Source organism: Pipistrellus kuhlii, unplaced genomic scaffold (genome assembly GCF_014108245.1).
Source record: "Pipistrellus kuhlii isolate mPipKuh1 unplaced genomic scaffold, mPipKuh1.p scaffold_m20_p_11, whole genome shotgun sequence".
Classification (NCBI taxonomy): Eukaryota; Metazoa; Chordata; class Mammalia; order Chiroptera; family Vespertilionidae; genus Pipistrellus; species Pipistrellus kuhlii.
In genome coordinates, this window is record NW_023425416.1 from 45,136,894 (window position 1) to 45,151,309 (window position 14,416).

The 14,416-nt window shown below is 59.5% G+C and overlaps 1 protein-coding gene across 6 annotated transcripts in view; it reads right to left on the reverse strand.

Annotated features, from left to right (window-relative positions):
- SCN5A (sodium voltage-gated channel alpha subunit 5) overlaps positions 1 to 14,416 on the reverse strand; it is a 90,813-nt gene that overhangs the window by 65,088 nt on the left and 11,309 nt on the right. For all 6 annotated transcript variants that reach the window (XM_045579428.1, XM_036431896.2, XM_036431894.2 and 3 more), the window contains exons 2-3: positions 8,027 to 8,362; positions 5,610 to 5,728 (exon numbers count right to left, since the gene is read on the reverse strand). In XM_045579428.1, the coding sequence (XP_045435384.1) occupies positions 5,610 to 5,728; positions 8,027 to 8,299 (392 nt within the window). In that variant the 5' untranslated portion in view covers positions 8,300 to 8,362. The remainder of the gene's footprint in view (positions 1 to 5,609; positions 5,729 to 8,026; positions 8,363 to 14,416) is intronic.

Genomic DNA, 14,416 nt, shown 5'->3' on the forward strand with positions numbered 1-14,416 from the left:
AGGTTAAGCTGAAGGGTACTGTGGCCGGTAGAACAACAGCCCCCTGAAGACAACCACACCTAATCCCCAGAAACTATGATTATCAGTTGATATGGTAAAGGATCTTGGCAAATGTGGTTAAACTAAGGATCTCAAAATGCAGAGATTATCCTGGATTTTCTGGGTGGGCCCAGGGTCATCGCAGGGTCCTTACAAGTGAGTGGGGTGCGGTGTGGGGAGCGGGACAGGGAGCCAGCCTCGGAGGGATGAGTGTGAGAAAAACTCCACCAGCTGTCACGGCCTTAAAGACAGAATGGGCAAAGAGCCTATATATATATATTTCATTGATTTTACAGAGGAAGGGAGAGGGAGAGATAGAAACATCAATGATGAGAGAGAATCGTTGGTTGGCTGCCCTCTGCATGCCCTTACTGGGGATTGAGCCCGCAACCCAGGCATGTGCCCTAGGCTGGAATCGAACCTGGGACCCTTCCGTCCAGAGGCCGATGATCTATCCACTGAGCCAAACCAGCTAGGGCCCTGGTGATGTCTCGATGTTAGCCCTGGGAGAACTTTGTGGATTTCTGACTCCAGGAACTGCAAGGGGGCAGATTCCTGTTGCTTTAAGCTGCGAGGCTTGTAGGGATTCGTTGCAGCAGCCACATAAAATGACTGCTGGTCACAGCTGGTCCCTGGCAGAGCCCCGCTCAGCCACAGCTGCCCTGCAGCTGAGCCCGCCTCCTCACCCACCCTCCCAGGGGGAATGTGGCCCCACCCTCGGCCTCGGCCACAGAGCAGCATGAAAGCCAAACACACGAAAGGCTCACACCTGAGAGTAAGCAGCTCGGCCAGTGTGGCTCAGTGGCTGAGCGTCATCCTGTGCACCCAGAGGTCACTGGTTCCATTCCAGTCAGGGCACGTGCCTGGGCTGTGGGCTCCTTCCCCAGTAAGGGCCATGCAGGAGGCAGCTGATCAATGTCTCTCTCTCTCTCTCTAAACAATAAAAACATATATGTATATATATATATATATATATATATATATATATATATATATATATATATATATATATTTAAAAAGTGTAAGCAGCCCTGACCAGTTTGGCTCAGTGGATAGAGCCTTGGCCTGCGGACTGGAGGGTCCCCGGTTCGATTCCAGTCAAGGGCATGTACCTTGGTTGTGGGCGCATCTCCAGTAGGGGGCGTGCAAGAGGCAGCTGGTCGATGTTTCTAACTCTCTATCCCTCTCCCTTCCTCTCTGTGAAAAATCAACAACAACAAAAAATATATTTTTTAAAAAAAATGTAAGCAGACTGCCATGCAGGAGGAGTAAACTTATTTGCCATTTTTAAGAACAACCGCCACCTGAGCCGGCCCTCTGTGGGAGACAGGGAGGCCCCGGAGCCACCCGGGACTGCTCCGATAGGCTGCTATAAGAAACAAGCCCCGCCTCCGGCTGGGCTTCCTGGAGGAGGCGTTCAGACAGGTCCTGGAGGCTGGCTAGGCTTCTCCTAGCCATCCATCAGCCCAGCGGTCATGGCTAAGCAGGGTGGGCTGAGGAGGAGACCCCCCTCTGGGGAGCCAAGCCTCTCCTGGCTGTGCGGGAGCCGCTCGCAGCCTCACTAGAGCGGAGAAGGCACTCGGCAGGGAGCAGCAGGGTGGACAGGCCGCCTTGGCCCACAGGACTTGCCTGGACACGGACAGAGGGGAGCTGGACTCTGAGAGCCAGACTCAGGGAAGAGCCGCGGAGACAGCCCCCGAGTCCTGCAGCCGCCTGGGCTCTGCAGAGGGAGGTGACGGGCTGCCTCTCTGGGCACAGCAGACTCTAGTCTCTGCCCCTTGATGCTCAAAACCCTGCGGGCTCTCCTGGCCTTGAGGACGACCCTTCCACCACTCTCCGCCACTCGTGTGTGTGTGTGTGTGTGTGTGTGTGTGTGCGGCCACTTCCTACCTACGTTGAGCCTCAAGCCCATGGGGCTGTGTCCAAAGCGTCCCCAGGCCCCCCACGGAGCCCAGCCCGGAGAGATGAGTCAGGCGCACGCCTGGCCGGGCCACACCTGTTTGCACTGCCTGGTCCTTTCGGGCCGATGACTGAGCTGGCCCCGTGTGTGGGCAGAAGCACAGGCCAGCTCACCGGGCCTGAGCCCGGCGGAACATCTTCCGTCCTGCCCTGTCATCGTCCCCAAATGCCCACGCCCGGCCTCCTGATGAGAAAGCCAGCGAGGGCCGCCCGCGAGGACGGTGGGGGACGCCTGAGACTCCGGCTGCCTGCCTTCGGATCCCAAGGAGTCGACTCCACCAAGGGAAGAAGGAACAGTGCGGCTGTTTGCATAGATGTGTGCACACACACACACACACACACACGCGCGCGCAAACATGCGGCTTGATTGCCCATTTGAATCTGCCAGGGAGACGTGGGAGGATCTGTGAAGAGATCCTGGGCGCTGGGGAAAGCAAATGCCTCTTGGTGTGAACATGAGGCCTCTCAATGTGACTGCGGCGGGATGGCGAACTCGGCTGGCTCCTTTTAGTTAATCCCAGCAGGAACGCATCCTGCAGCATTTTAGCAGAGATACGTAGGGAGACGTGGTTCCACGTGCCCGTATGTACTTTGGAGGCGCCCTCCCCGCACGCAGGCACTGCCTGCGTGGGGCACAGGGCACAGCTGAGCTGAGTCAGCGGGCACCCGGCTAGCACAGCCCTGCGAACGCCCGGGTGGCTGCAATCCTGCCCCCTCCTGGGCCCATCTTTGCCCCTCTGCCCTTCCCACAGGGCCTGGCACAGACCTCGGCAGGGCGAGCACTTGGGTGTTTGAATGGGTAGGAAGAGCGAAGCCCGTGACGGGTGTAGAGTTTCCGTTTCGCAGGCTGAGGAAGTTCCAGTTTGTGGCCTGGCAGCGGGCATACAGGTGACATCACTGTACTGCCCCCTTAAGAATGGGTAAGGAGGTACATTTCATACGTCTTCTAACACAGTGAAACATGTAAGCAGAGAGGAAGTTCATCATTCAAAACGTGAAACCTGCAACGGCTAACGGGCAGGGGGTTTCTGCTCGGGGTGGTGACGTGTCTGGTACGTGAGTTACATCTTTATTTTATTTTTTAAAAATGCACAGAAAAGCTGCAGAGCCCTAGGCCTCACACGGGTGACGGAGGTCTGAGACGGGCCAGGAATAGGCGATTTTAACACGTGTTCCAGGTGAGACCGACTGGTTTTTGGAAACAATTGCCCTAGGCCAGTGGTCGGCAAAGTCATTCGTCAACAGAGTCAAACATCAACTGTACAAACCGTTGACATTTCTTTGGAGAGCCACATTTTTTTAAACTTAAACTTCTCCTAATGCCACTTCTTCTAAATAGACTCGCCTGGGCCGTGGTATTTTGTGGAAGAGCCACACTCCAGGGGCCAAAGAGCCGCATGTGGCTCGCGTGAGCCGCGGTTTGCCGACCACTGCCCTAGGAATTTTGTTCAGGAATCCTTGGGACCTGCTAAAAGGTTTGCAAGTTGGGCCTGAGATCTGGCAATTCCTACAAGGTCCTCGCGATGTTGATGCCGCTGGGGGGTGCACCACACTCTAAATGGCAAGGCTTAGGGCACAGATCTAGGCCCCTTCCTCTTTGCCAGTGCCCCCTGAGCCCACTAGGGGCGCTGTTGACGGCCTGCCATGGGCTCCCACCCATCCCCAGGCAGTGGAGTGCCAAGGCAGCCGCCAGGAGCCCAGCACAGCGCCTCTCTCAATGCTGAGCCACTTCCCTGGGGCTGCTGTCCTGAGAGATACAGGCTGGCTCAGAGCCCTCAGCGCTAGTCCTGCTGGGGGGCACCAGGTTCCTCCCCCAGCCTCAGAACCACTGTTCAGTGGGCCCTCTGGCTAGGCTGGGACCTCCAGTGTCCCCACCGCTTCCCAGGCCCACCTCCTCCCTGGCCTCATCAGCCCCACCCCCCGCCCAGGGCAGTGCAGGGGCCCTGGGGCTGCTGCAGCATCTCTGGGGGCTGCTGCCGCTGCCAGGCAGTGCTGGGTTGGTTAGATACCAGGAGGAGAAGCCCCAGGGGGGAGCCCGAGCAGGTGCCAGGGAGGCCACGCCCTTGGAGCGAGGCCGCCCTCGGGCTCAGAGCAAGAGAGGCAGCCGGTCGGTCTCTCCTCTCCACTGCCCGCCCCACTGTTCTTGCCACACACCTGCAGGAATGACAGCTATTCCTGTAGCTGTCTCATCCTCTTAGGGGGGGGGCTATAACATTCCCGAGGGGGCAAGGACAGGGCCCTCTTCAGCTTAATACCCTCAGGGCGCCCAGCAAAGTCCCGGGCATCTACAGCGCGCTTGGGACCAGGGGCAGAATGGCCCCAAGTGAAATCTGGAATCACTCTCGCCTCACCGAGTAAGATGGAGCTGTGCATGGCAGGCTGCCCCCTGAACACGGCCCCTCTCCGCGGACGTGTCTGTCTCCCCCTTCCCTCCCCCGCAGCTGATGCCGCTGCCACAGCCCCAGTGTGGGGTTTCCCTGGCCTTCCGCGTGTCTCAGGCACCTCCTGAGAAAGGCAGGCGCGAGCGGAGGAGGGGAGAGAGAGGGCCTGCAAGCCGAGAGCAGAGGCAGCGCTGCGCCCCTCCTGCTAACCCCTGGGGTGAGGCTCGGCATGAGGCCCGGGGTGGGGGGAGCAATCCTCAGCCCTGCCTGGGCAGAAAGACCCTGAGCTGTCAGCAATGGTCCTGGCTACTTTGACCCTCCCTGGGCAGCTGTCTTCCTGAGCCTCTTGCCCGCCCAGAGGTTCATGGGTGAGGTCCCTGCCTCTGGCCCTCCAGAGTGGGGAACTATGGGAGGGGGTGCCTTCAGGGGCTCCATCAGGCCAGCCCACCACACCCACAACTCCTCACACGGCTGAGCCCGGCAGCATGGACGCCCGGGGCTCTGCCGCCAGCTCTGCCCTCTCGGAGCGCTGTCTGTGGGGCCCGTCTTCTGAAGTCTGGAGAACAGCCGTGCCCGGATGCTGGCACCCCATCCCATGGGTGTTCCGAGATCAGTACACGTCCCCCCGACTCCCCAGCTCTCCTGGGCGGCCGCAGCTTTTTCAGGCTGCGGTTTATAGAACTGAACGCGAACCCGGGCTCTTTGAGATGCTCCGAAAGTGCAAACATCGCGTCAACACCTCGTCAAAAAGCAGGCACTGCCCCCCCTCAGAAGATGCCCAAGCGCCGACGAGCCAGAGGCCTCTTTCTTGGAAAGTGGCTTCTCCTCGGCTGAGCCGGGGCGACCTGCTGGAGGTCCCTGCGAGTGGGCGGGAGGTGCAGGGGGAGGGGACGCCTGGGGACAGTACCAGAGCCAGGGGGCACTGACCCACCTCCTTCCTTCTGGCACGCTCAGTAGCTTAGCTCCTAGGACATTTCTCCCCTAAAAGACCAGAGCAAGGTGCCCCCAACTTCCGTGGGCCCAGGACTCTGCTGGGACCGGGCTTAAACGCAGGTGCTGGCTGGCAGGTCCGGGCCGGGGTGGGACACTCTGCATTGCCAGATGCCCCTCTCCCCGCAGCTGAGGACCATGCTGCTTGCTTGAGGACTGGCCAGGAACTGGCCCTGCCTGGTCCACCAGCCACGTGGGGCCCAGAGGGCACTCGGCGCGGGCACTGCCCGCAAAGGATATGAATGAACCAGGATCTTCACGGCCGCTCTCCGGACGGGGTGGAACGGGCTGAGGATGTACAAGGCGTTGGTGGCGCTGAACCGGAAGATGGTCTTGCCTTTGTTCAGCACGATGAAGGTCTGTGGACGGAAAGCTGCTTTAAGTCGGGGTGGCAGCTCCTCGGCCCTCGTGGAGGCAGATTGGGGGGGGGGGGCAGTGTTGGCTCAGAACCCTAGAGCCGTGACTAACGGGCGGGGTGGCAAGAAGAGAGGGCCTGAGGGAGGGGTGAGGGGTGGGGGAGCAGCATATTCTGAAGGTCACTGGGACTCTCACTGGGACCCCACGGCTGGGAGGGGGTGAGGTCAAGTTCAGGAGCCTGTCAAGGGTGGGTGGGATTTCCTTCACTTTCAAAATTACCATCCCAACAAGAAGGGGCCCTCCTGAGCCTGGCCCAGCTGATGCTCCCTCCTTCTCCTTCTCCCTCGGACCCCTCCCCGCCTGGTGTGGCTTCCGCATTGGACCACGGGGGAGGGAAGACTGAGGGGTGAAGACTGAGGGGTGAGGAAAGGGCAGACCCCAGCCTAGCAGAGAGCAGCGTTCCCGTGACCCTGTCTCCCCGAGCCCAGGACAGACGTCAGCCCCATCCCATGACATATCAATAGTGTCTCCCCTGGAGGGGTTGGGAGCAGCCCAAGGTAGACCCTTCCCCAAGCTCCAGAAGACACTGTCTGCACAGCACGATGGAGCATGAGCATTGTGGCCGGGCCTGAGGCACGTCAGTGGGTGTTTGGGCCGGCCCTGAGGCCAGCGGCCGCGCCCCTGCCCAGCTGTATGGTGGCACGGCCCAGGGCTCTCGCTTCCCTAAGGCTGTCGTAGCTGGTGAGACAAAGCTCTGTTTGCTCTGGGTAGGGAGACGGGTTGACCAGATATCCCAGGACCCAAAGGGCTGCCGTGGTGCCCGCCTCGCCCTGTGGGTTGCGGGCAGTGTGGCAGGGGTCAGAAAGGAGACACAGAGGTTAGAGACCAGAATCAGGCCTGGGCCTCGGTTCAAGTATTCCCGGTCACAGGGACAGAAGAGAGTGTCCCTGACTCCATCCAGGCTCAGCTGCCACCAGCCCCCAGAGCTCAGCCCCGCCGCTGGGGCCCCGTGCCATGGCCGCTGCCTGTCTCAGGAACCGCAACCTAACCACCCCTCTGACGCGCCCGGTGACTTGCCCCCAGCTGCGGTCTTACCCGGACCCTAATCCTTCCTTCCAGCTCTGACCCACCATGACCTACGCCCGCCCACCCTGACGAAACAAACCCCAGCTTCCAGCCTCACTCTGACCCAAACTGTGGCCCCAGCCAGCAGCCTGAACCCCGCCCGAGTCTCCTTTCTGACCCCTGCCACACTGCGGGCACCACGGCAGCCCTTTGGGTCAGGTTCAAGGTCTCCCTGCCCACCTGTGCGCGAACACACACTGCGTGGCTTTCCCTTCACCCTCACTCTCCCACACCAGCATTCACGCGTGGAGACAGTCTGGAACCACGCCTGCCCTCAGCCCCTCAGTCTCCTGAATGCCATCTCAGCACAGTCAGGCGCTGAAGACGCAGACACACAGCGCTGACACCTGCCGTGGACTTGGCGCCCGCCCTGGGAGCAGAGGCTCTGGCCGCACTCACTGCTTCTGTGGCCCTGTGCTGACTGCAGTGCTGTGGGCGGCCACGGTCCTCCTGGGGAAAAGTTGTCGCCCAAGTTCAAACCCACTTTCCTCCAGCAGGGAGGGTCAAGTGTGGGTGGCCACGCTGGGGACCAGGCCTCTGCAGGAGCCCTGCGTGCCTGGGGTCTGGCCGGGTGCAGAGGTGAGGTCAGGGCGGGGACCCTTCTGGATAGAAATCTATACGAGGGAGCCTGACTCACCATGTCCGGTGGGTGGGTAAAGCTACCTCCCCTCCCTACACTGAGGAGGGACGAAGGCAGGACAAGCCCCTCCCCATCCCTCTCAGATTCCCCACCAGCCAGCTTGGTCCCACTGCCAGCAGAGCAAGGCCCAGTGAGTCCTCCCAGGCTGACCGCTGTCCCCAGTTAGGAGCGGGGAGCCATGCTCTGGGGCCCACACTCAACCCAGGACAGGACTCGGGGCCCGCCTCCAGTTCACACACACCGTGGGGACGGGGTGCAGAGCTCCGGAGGTGGAGGCTAAACCCGGACAATTCCCAAAACAGGGACTCCTCCCCCAGGAAGCAAGGCTGGCCCTCTCTTTCTTCCCAACACCAGACAGCCTCAGGCTGCATGTCTCTGGCCTTTCGTTCTGGAACTCCAAAGGAGAGGTGATTGGAATATAGATCACCGATGACTCACCCCCCCAAGCCCAGAGGAGCCCGCCCTGGAGAGCCCAGCATGGCGGCCAGGCCCTGGGGACGCGGGCAGGGGGAGAGGGGGCGGGGGTGGCCGTCACCTTCTGGGTGCTATAGTAGGGGTCCAAGTCCTCCAGGGGCTCCCCGAGGAGCTCTCGGGGTGGGGTGCCGTAGAGATCTGGCAGCTTTTTCGAGGCCTGCAGGTCCAGCTGGGGCTGGAGAGCCTCCTCCTCGGGCAGCCCGTCCCGGCTCTCCTGCAGGGTGGCCGAGCCCCGGGCCTGCTTCTCCGCCATGCGCTTCTCGATGGCCGCCAGGGACTCCCGGGTGAACCTGTGGAAGCTGCTGGGGCCCCGAGGTAACAGGAAGTCTGCCATCTTCTCATCCTGCTTCTGGGGCCCAGGCGGTCCTCCGGCCTCCGGCGGCTGCCTGGGGGGAAGCTGGAAGACACAGACACCAGGCCTGAGGCTCGGCCAGGGCCAGAGGGCAGGCAGGGGGCTGGGTCTGCAGGGGAGCGGCTGTGCTGGTGGAGGGAAGGGCAAGGTTTGCGAAGATGCTCCCAGACCAGGCCCGGCCTCCACGGGCACACCTGAGGGCTGGCCTGGGTAAGCCCAGGGCCCTCCAGGCTGTGGGTGTGTGTGCCCAGGGGCCCATAGGACGGTCACGCCTCACACCCCAAAGTGCACATCCGAGTGCAAGTGGGTAAGAGTGATGGCATCATCAAAGCGCCTTTAAAAAAAAAATTAAAAAAAAATTATATATATATATATATATATATATATATATATATATATATATATATATATATAATTGCTTTTCCACAGAGAGAAGGGAGAGGGATAGAGAGTTAGAAACATCAATGAGAAACATCCATCAGCTGCCTCTTGCATATTCTTTACTGGGGATGTGCCCGTAACCAAGGTACATGCCCTTGACTGGAATCAAACCTGGGACCTTTCAGTCTGCAGGCTGATGCTCTATCCACTGAGACAAACCGGTTTCGGCCAAGCTCCTCTTTCTGCCCCCCTCAGCACTTGTTGGCTCCTTCACCAATCGCACTTTTTAAAAATATATTTTTATTGATTTCAGAGAGGAAGGGAGAGAGAGGGAGAGAGAGAGAGAGAGAGAGAGAGAGAGAGAGAGAGAGAGAGAGAGAGAGAGAGAGACAGACACCATTGGGAGAGAATCATTGATTGGCTGTTTCCCCGCATGCCCCACCCTCTGGATCAGCATGTAACCTGGGTCCTAGGTGAGCCACCGTGGCTGGGCCCTCGTGCACTTGGAGACACTTCTCACAGCTGTGTGACACGCTGTGGACTGAGAGGGACACCCCAGGGGGCAGGGGCGGGCCTGCCATCCCTTCATCTCAGATCTCTGGCAGGCCTAGTCCTGAACCAACGAATGATGGACGGAGCGACAGAGAACACGCCGGTGAGGGGCCAGGGCGTCAGAAGGTCCCCAGGCAGCCCCTCTCAAGGTTGTTCTTTCCGTAGGAAACCCCGGGGCCCTGGGAGGGTGGTCAGACGCCTCCTGGACCGAAGCCCACACTCTGGGCTTCCTTTCCAGCCAGGGTGGTGGGCCGCAGAGTGGGGGACACTCTGTCTGGTCTCCCCACAGCACCGTGGGCCTGCCTGGGGGAGGGGGCGGGGACCCAGACTCGCATGAGGCCTGGAGGTGCCAACATCTGGCAACAGACGGGGGCGTCTGTGTCTGCCAAGAGACCCAGGCAAATCCCGTGGGCTTCTGGGAACAGCTGAGTAACAAGTTTGGAGCTGTCATCCAGATGTTGGCACCTTGGCGGGGGGGTACACAGCTGCCGAGGAGCCCAGCTGAGTAACAAGTTTGGAGCTGTCATCCAGATGTTGGCACCTGGGGGGGGGGGAGGTACACAGCTGCCGAGGAGCCCTGCTGGGAAGATGGCAAAGAGAGGGATCCTTGCGAAGACGGAAACGCTGACAGAGCACCTCGGGCTCCGATTGCCACCCCCCCCCCCCTGAGTCTGAACAAAGCAGGGCTGATCCCAAGTGACAGCAGAACCGGAAAGCGGCGGCCACTCATCCACCAGCTCGTCCAGCCGGCACACGCATGTGACGCCAAACCGGGAGAATGTGGCTCCTGGTGGCCTCAAGTGATCCAGGACCTGGTGCGAACATGCTCTGCCCATGACACAGAGGCCAAGGAATGCGCTCCCGACGGTCCCACCAAAACAGGATGTGGCCGGCACAGCTCCCACGAGGACGCGGCCGGGAAGCGGGGCCGCTAATGACATCAGCCCCGGGCACTGCCAGGCACCGGCTCCGAGGGCGAGGGGCGCACCTGTTGGAGTTCGCTGCCAGGGCAGAATCCCTCTCTGGCACCCGAGGGCCAGCGTGGCTTTGCTCTTCCCTCCTGCGAACCATGTCCCCGAGGACCCCGCCGAGCTGCCTGCCGCCCAGCCCCACGCACTGTGGGTTGCCGTGAACGGGGCACCTGGCCAGGTGACAGGTCACCAGCCAGCAGACACCACACAGGCAGCCTGGGATGTGTGTGACCGGTACGGGAGTATCTGGAGGTCCCAGGACCTTCGCTTTGAAACCACTGCCGTGCGAGTCAAGGGAAGAAGCCTCTTTGTTAAGAGTTGCAGGTGTGCCAAGACCGGTTTGGCTCAGTGGATAGAGCGTCGGCCTGCGGACTGAAAGGTCCCAGGTTCGATCCCGGTCAAGGGCACGTACCTTGGTTGTGGGCACATCCCCAGTGGGGGGTGTACAGGAGGCAGCTGATGGATGTTTCTCTCTCATGGATGTTTCTAACTCTCTATCCCTCTCCCTTCCTCTTTGTAAAAAAGCAATAAAATATATTAAAAAAAAAAAGAGTTGAAGGTGAGGAAGGAGGTTTCCCTTTGATGAAAGCCTGTGTCTGGCTACCTCGTCCCTGGTGGGAATGGCGGCGGCTTGTCTCAGCCTGTGGAAATCGGGGTAACCGTGAATACTCATCTTTGTGCTTTTCTTCAGTGCTTGAACTATTGGGAGGTCGTGTGTTATTTTTAGGAGAACAATAAGGTCAGTGTTCTTTTTAAACAAGCAAACAAACAAACAAACAAACGCCCGCCTGGACGCAAGGCAGTCCTCGCCACCGTGAGCCACTAGAGCCGTACATCGAGAAACCTCCTCTTTGCTCGGAAATATTTCCTAAAAATAGTGTCTCTGCCTCTGTCCCACTGTATCCATCTGTGTCCACATGCCTGCAACGGTTCTGGAGAGACCCATATGTCATGGACCTGCAGAGGCTCACCAGTACACACAGGTGTAGGTGTGTGTGTGCGTGTGTGTGTGTGTGTATGTGTGTGTGTGTGTGTGTGTGTGTGTGCAAGCTCACACCTGCATATACGTCTGTTCTAGTAAAGGTGGTTTTGTTGTTGTTCTTTTTAATCTTCACCAACAGTGTTTACTTAATTGATTATTTTTTTGAGACCGAGAGAGAGGAGAGATAGAGATAGAGGAGATAGAGGAGAAAGAGAGAGGAGAGAGAGGAGAGAGAGGAGAGAGAGGAGAGAGAGAGAGAGAGAGAGAGAGAGAGAGAGAGATGCTAGAGAGAAACACTGATTGGTTGCCTCCTGAACGTGCCCTGACCAGGATCAAACCTGCAAAGTAGGCATGTGCCCTGACCAGGAATTGAACCTGTGCCCTTTTTGTTGTCCTGGACAAAACTCCAATTCACTGAGCCACCCGGCCAGGGCAGGGAAGGCGTTCTTAAAATTTGTACTGAAATAAACTATTCATGCAAATTGGTGAACGAATCCTAAGTGTACAAGTGGGTGAATTTCCACAAACTTAACACTTGGTAACTAGCATCCAGGTCAAGAAATAAATTGCTCCCAGCCCTTCAGACTGGGGTTCCCCTCCTGTCACTAACTAACTACCCTCCCTCACCCAGGGTAACCATTGTTCTGACTGCCAACAGCACAGATCAGCTTTGCTCATCGGTGTAGTTCACAAGAGTTCCTAACAGACCTCTGGCAGGGATGGGGAATGAAAGAATTCGGGGGGCCTGGAGGGGGGGTCCTGCATCTCCTTCTCATTAACCTCTCTCTGAAACTTAGCATTTCCTCCCTTATGAATGCAGGCAGCAAAATGGAAGTGCTGGGCAGTACCCACGGCCACTAGCGACTGAGGTTAAGCCCCTACCCCATCCCAGGCATGGCGGGCATCTAGATATCGTTAATGCTCGTCGATACTTCAAAATCACAATGCTCATCCACCGGCTGCTACAGCGTATGGTTTGCTACGTTCATAAAGAGGCCCTGCGGACGGGGCCCTGGGTCTCAGGAGGGGCCCTTGGGGGTCAGTGGTTTCTGAAACCAGATTCCCGACCAAGTTCCCTGCCCCCCAGCAGCCAGGCAGCTCAGTCTCCACAGTAAACCAGCCGGGGTGTCCTTTGTCTCCGGCCCCGCAGGCGGCTCCTGGTAGGCGGGCGGGATCCATTCTCTCCCTGGTTCCTGCACCTGCTCTGGCCCAGCCCCTCCTCCAGCAGCTCGGGGCCGCGCCCTGCGGTGGCTGAGCCTGGCTGAGCCCTGGCTGCAAGGTTTCCGGTGATGGTCGGAGGTGGTCTGAGGGCGCTCCAGGCTCAGGTCCAGCCAGGCGGGTCCCCAGCTTTCCCGGGAGGACCAACCTCGGGCTGGGGAAGACCAGGGAGCCCCTCTTGCTCCAACATGTGGGGGAGCGTGGACCTGATTTAATCCAAAGCCCACAGCTACGCTTGTCGATACCAGCCTCCACGACACTCTTCTCCCTCCCGGGACAGCTTCTCCGTCAGCTCCTCCCCAGGCTGGGGCAGCTTCTTCCCGCTTCCCTGCTCCTGGGCCAGTGTTCCCTGCTCTAGGGACACCCCTCCGCCGCCCCCACTCCATCCTGAACTTCTTCAGCTTCTGGCTAGCGAGAACACCTCTCCCTAAGTTCTGCTGGCTCCCAAGAATCCACAGGAGCGAACCGTGAACTCCCCTTTCAGACTGGTTCCTCCTGCCATCCTTTCCTCTGACACTGGCCACAACCCCCACCCCACCAACCATCATGGTCTCCACCCCCAGGGCCACTGCCCAAGGACAGGCCTCCCGGTCCCAGCTGGGACCACATGCTCCCTCTTTCCTCCTCCCTCTCGTCTCTTCCCCCCCGCACCCCCCCCCAACTCCCCGCACCACCCCTCCCACCCCCCCTGTATACCTCCCACCACTCCTCAGCTCAGACATCCCCAAACTCTTCCCCTGCCCTGTGTGACGGTACCCCACTGCCTCCGGGACCCCTTCTCTGACTGCCCACCCATAATGACCTCCCCCCTCCGGGTCGGGAGGCTGGGCCCAGCCTGAAGCCCTTGACCCCTTCCTGGTCTCCACTGTCCTCTGACAGCTGTCAGGTGAGTCTGGCATCCCCAAGCAGCCTGGAAGCCTGTGCGTCACTGGGGAGGGATGGGTGGCCCCATCCGGGCAGAGGTGATAGGAGGGCAGAATGGTGACTCTTCACACCCGAAAATGGACTCCCCTATACGGTCTCCTCTTTTAGTCTCTTCCCGAAGGGAGTTTTTCCTGAACACACGGGGCATACTAGCAACTGGTTCTCAGTTGATGGTGGCCGCATGCCCTGATACGGAAAGGGAAGTGTAATTCCTGCCTCCAGAGACACCCTTCAGTCCCGGACGCACCAGGACACCTGGTCGTCCTCGCTGTGAGACGGCAACCCCAGCCTCACCCCTCCTCACAGCCCCCTTCCTGCCCATCAGAAGGCAGGTGAAGGCCTGCATCCTGAGTCACGGCTGGCGGCTGGCGGCTGGCGTTCTGGTCTCCTTGGAGTCAGAGCCTCAGGAACACAGCAGCCGAGGAAATCCTTTGCCATGCAAATTTATGCAAAGCGCCCCGGGGAAGTGGTTCCCAGGCTTCCTAGAAAATCTCCGGGCCGACTTACGAGAACATCTCAGCTGGCTTCCTCGGTGGGCGCCCCTCTCCCTGGCCTGCAGTCTGGGGTGACCTCGGGCTGGAGCGCCCAAAACCCTGGGCACGCCTCCCGCCTGCGGCCAAACCCCGTAGCACTGCCTTGCACTTCACCTTCAGCGGGGGAGGGGGTGGGTGCCCGTGAGGCAGAGGTGGACCTAAGGGCACCAGGAGGGACTTGGTTTCTTTCTCGAGGAGGACACGTGAAAACCAATTAACACCTCAACTTGTGGGCTCATCTTATTCATCGAGTGATTCATTAACCAGGCAATCAGCACCCGCGGTGACATCCTAGAATACTTCGCTTCCCCAGGCGATGGATCCCAGATCCACTGGTGATGCCAGGAAATGAGGAAAAGCCCTCAGCAAAGGGATTCCGTCCATCCGTGTGGCTGGTAAGGACACTGCCATTCAGCCTCGCTGAGACTGGCTGTGAGGAAACGCCCTGGGCCGCAGAGCCCGGCCCTGTGTCCAGCTCTGCTCCCCCTCACCTCCCGGCCCCCTCACACACAGCTCCCCGTCTGGAAGATGCCTGCTC